The sequence below is a fragment of the Drosophila nasuta genome, chromosome 2R, assembly GCF_023558535.2.
Source record: "Drosophila nasuta strain 15112-1781.00 chromosome 2R, ASM2355853v1, whole genome shotgun sequence".
Lineage (NCBI taxonomy): Eukaryota > Metazoa > Arthropoda > Insecta > Diptera > Drosophilidae > Drosophila > Drosophila nasuta.
The window spans coordinates 16,494,865-16,498,846 of NC_083456.1; the positions used below are offsets into that span (position 1 = coordinate 16,494,865).

The 3,982-nt window shown below is 47.3% G+C and overlaps 1 protein-coding gene across 1 annotated transcript; it reads left to right on the forward strand.

Annotated features, from left to right (window-relative positions):
- The first annotated feature begins 919 nt into the window (after nt 1-919).
- Nucleotides 920-3,655, forward strand: LOC132786944 (homeotic protein empty spiracles). Its single transcript, XM_060793723.1, has 2 exons — nt 920-2,474; nt 2,554-3,655. The coding sequence occupies exons 1-2, from the start codon at nt 1,265-1,267 to the stop codon at nt 2,901-2,903; spliced, it is 1,560 nt and encodes a 519-aa protein (XP_060649706.1). The 5' UTR covers nt 920-1,264; the 3' UTR covers nt 2,904-3,655.
- Nucleotides 3,656-3,982: the final 327 nt, after the last annotated feature.

Consider the following 3,982-nt stretch of genomic DNA (forward strand, 5'->3'; position numbering starts at 1 on the left):
TTATGACAAATTCGTAGAAATTTCAAGCTATATTTCTTAGCTTTGTTCCAATTTTATTGCTTGCTACAAGCGTAATAATAATATAGTAAAAAGTAATAATAGCAGCAATATTAAGTAACTGGTGGCAACTAACTTGGCTTAGTGTATACGAGATTTTGCCACATTTCTCTTGTTTTCAAACAAAATAAAAACATGAGAATCTAACCACAAAAACTATGAATGGCAGTTTAAGCCAAATTACACAGAGACAGCCACAATGCCAACAAAAAAAGAGCAACAACTACAACGACAACGGCAGAGCAGCAACAACCACCAACAACAGCGAGCAGTAGCCACAGAAGCAAAAGGGGGACAGCAGGGGAGAGATCAACGGAAGCCATATGCAGAAATATACACAAATACAAATACAAAGAGACAGAGAGAGAGAGCGAAGCGAGCGTGGCGAATTAAATTGTATACGCCTCTACGGCGTATAGCATGTACAGCTGACCCGGACAGATAATGAGACAGTATGGCGTGGCCAGATAAAATCCACAAGACAGCGAGAGCGCAATGGCAAGCGAACGAAGAGCGCTCATTGGCCAGTTGCAGTGGTGCAAATATGCTGTGCTCTCGCTCTTGCGCACAGCAAATGCGCAACGCAAGCAAACTGCAGCAACAACAAGAACAACAGCAACAACAACAGTAGCCACAAGAAGAGCAGCAAGAGCAGAGCTCAAGTGACGCACTAGGGCAAACCGGTTTGACGTGTTTCGGTTTTGGAAAGCGAGCGAGAGACACTGACTGGCTGTGAGAGAGCGAGCGAGCGAGTGAGAGAGCGTGTGCGCGTGTGTGTGTGTGCGTGCATGTTTATCTTGTTGTTGCGTTCGTAGTGTGTCGTTTAATTCCCACTGCCTACACTTGGTGCTGTTGAGTTGCTTCTCTCGATTATTCAGACTGTGAACGTCGTCGAGTGAACACGTAACGAGCGCGTCGATCGCACGAACATAAAGCAAAACCAAACCAAACCAAACCACACAACTCAAACTTAAGAATTTTGTCGACTCTTACCCCGCACACCGCAAACGCATACGTCGCGGGTTTTAAGTGCAGCCAAGTGTCAAGTGAAGCGCTCAAATGTTGCGCCAAGTGTAGTTAACAACCAAGTTCAAAAATAAAAACCAGTTACGAAAAAGGATTAACTGATAAACGCAGTGAGCAAGCCGCCAAGATAGCCGAACTAATCGCCGCCTCGCCCGCCCCCGCACACACAACGCGCGTATTTATGACTAAAATGATTCCGCCGGTACCCACCTCAGCCGTCATGTTGCCCACACCCAAGCAGAAGATTGGCTTCAGCATCGATTCGATTGTTGGCAACGATGCGACGGCTGTTGTCGTTGCCGCCGCCAATGCTGCCGATCAACAGCAGCAGCAACAGCAACATCAACAGCAGCAACAACATCAACCCGGCAGTCCACAGCCGGAACGCAATGGACCCGGATCTCCTCCACAAACGCCACCGGCTGCAGCTTTGACGCTGCTGCCAGCGACGCACACGCCACCACATCATCTGATGGCACCGCCACCACATCACGTGCTAACACCGCACATGGCACCGCATCCCGCTCATCCGCATCCACATCTATCGCCAGCCCAACAACACGCACTCCATCAACATCTGCTGCTCCAACAGCAACAACAACAACAACAGCAGGGCACACCAAAGTCACATCATGATATTCAGGAGCTTCTCCAGCGTCTGCATCACAATGCCGCCGTTGCCAGCAGTCTCAGTCCACTGCAGACACGCCTCTCGCCCCTCGGCGATGTCAGCTCCACACCTGTGGCCGTCTCTCTGAAGCGTGAACGCTCGCCAGCGCCACCTGGCGTCGAGCAGCGTGAGAATCCCGCACAGCGCATTCAGCCACCACACACACCACCCAAATCAGTGTCGCCACAATCCTCGCAGCCCTCCTCATCGCCCACACTGCTGGTCAGCAGTCCGCACAACACACCGCCCCAACAACAGCAGCAACAGCAATTGCCACAGCAACAGCAGCCGCCCAACTACCCCAAGCCAGGTGTTATGCATCCAGGTGGCCCCGCTCCAGGACCCAATCCCCTCATGCTGCCCGGCATGCCGCCAGCGGGTCTAGTGCGTCCCTTCCCCATGGGCCCCGGCGGTCCGCCGCCAGCGGGACAACCCGGCTTGCCGGACATCAAGGCTCTGCCGCCGTACATCAACACGCCGCCGGAGCTGGCGCCACAGCACAATCCGCATCTGATTGCCGCCGCCCAGTTCCAAATGGCCGCTGCTCTGCAAGCCGGTCATGTGCTGGGTCCCGCTGCCGCAGCCGCTGCTGCCGCTGGACTGCCACCGCATGCTGCCGCCTCCTTCATGGGACAACCGGGCATGCCACGCGAAAGCTATCCTCTCTACCCGTGGCTGTTGAGTCGCCACGGTCGCATCTTTCCACACCGCTTTCCAGGAAGTAAGTACACACTAGCTATAAACTAATTTTCCTAACAGTTAACTAACTGCTTCCGTTCCTCTCCTTTCGCTACTTGCAGATTTCCTGTTGCAACCTTTCCGCAAACCGAAACGCATTCGCACAGCTTTCTCGCCGTCGCAGCTGCTGAAGCTCGAGCACGCCTTCGAGAGCAATCAGTATGTGGTTGGAGCAGAGCGTAAGGCTCTCGCCCAGTCGCTCAATCTGTCGGAGACACAGGTCAAGGTCTGGTTCCAGAATCGTCGCACCAAGCACAAGCGCATGCAGCAAGAGGATGAGAAGGGCGGAGGCTCCGGATCGGAGCGTAACATGCACAATGGCAGTGGCGATGAGGATGATGATGAGCTCATCGACATGGAAATGGATGATTGTGGCAGCGATGACGAGCACGATCTCGATGCGAGTCACTAATCCAAGCCAGTCTAATAAAAAAAACTGATCCGTGAGTTCCTTACTGAAGAAGCGCCAAAACTGCTGTGCGTTTGTGTCTGTGTATGTTTATGAGAGAGTGTGTGTGACAACTTAATATTAGTTATTTGTGATATATTCTTAAAGTGAGATAGTGTATAATAGAATCTCTCGTCGTCTTAGCTATCAAAGAAAACTCCCTGAACAAAGATAAAGTATTATGTGCGAGGCGAGGGGCGTTCGCCTGCCACGCCCCCAAACTGTGCCAAATCCAAAAGGCAAGCGACGTCCCTCAATTAAGAACTTTTCGACCACAGAAAAAACCAGTTGAGTTGAGCTCAAAATTTGCTAGAGAAATCTCTAAAAAGAAAGACAGAGAAACAGAGAGACAGAGAGAGATAGAGAGAGAACAACAATTGTACAAATTAAATTGTTTAAGCGTGTAAATATTACTAAAAATAAAAGCAGAAATGATACAACGTGCGCAACAACATTAATTTTAATTAGCGAATCTCTTGCACATTTAACTCGCACTTTCTATACACTTACAAAAAAAATTCAAATCAAGTGCGTGTCGTACATCAACTTTTAGCATTTATTTATCACAATAGTTATGTTAATAAATTGTATTTATGTTTTTAGTCCTAAGTCTACAATTCGCTAAATTTACAACAAAGTCTACTAAGTTGCTTTAGTTTAAAGTCTTTAGTCGATAAGTGCGTAGATGTAAGAAACAAAATGCTTAAAAAAATATTATTATATAAAATATAAAATATTCTTATTCAAGAAAACAAATATAAATCAATTGGCCATTTTAATGGGGGTTCAATTGGGAAAAATATTATTAATGATTTCCCAATCGAAAAATTTCATAACTTAACAGAATTGGGTATTTTTCGCTATCGAAGTTTGTTTTTAGATTAATTAGTCATCGTAATAATGTACGCAAATGAATGAAATTATTCACATAATTTAGCAATGACTAAATTGCTTTCAAAAATTGATTTAGATTTCGGGGAATTTATATAAATCCAAAACTCATTAATCACACTATTTGTGCTGTTTCTCCGGCGGTAAAAATA

Coding starts and splice junctions, on each gene's coding strand:
- LOC132786944 (XM_060793723.1), top strand. CDS start 1,265: ATGACTAAAATGATTCCGCCGGTACCCACCTCAGCCGTCATGTTGCCC. Junction 2,475..2,553: donor TCCACACCGCTTTCCAGGAA/GTAAGTACACAC, acceptor CGCTACTTGCAG/ATTTCCTGTTGCAACCTTTC.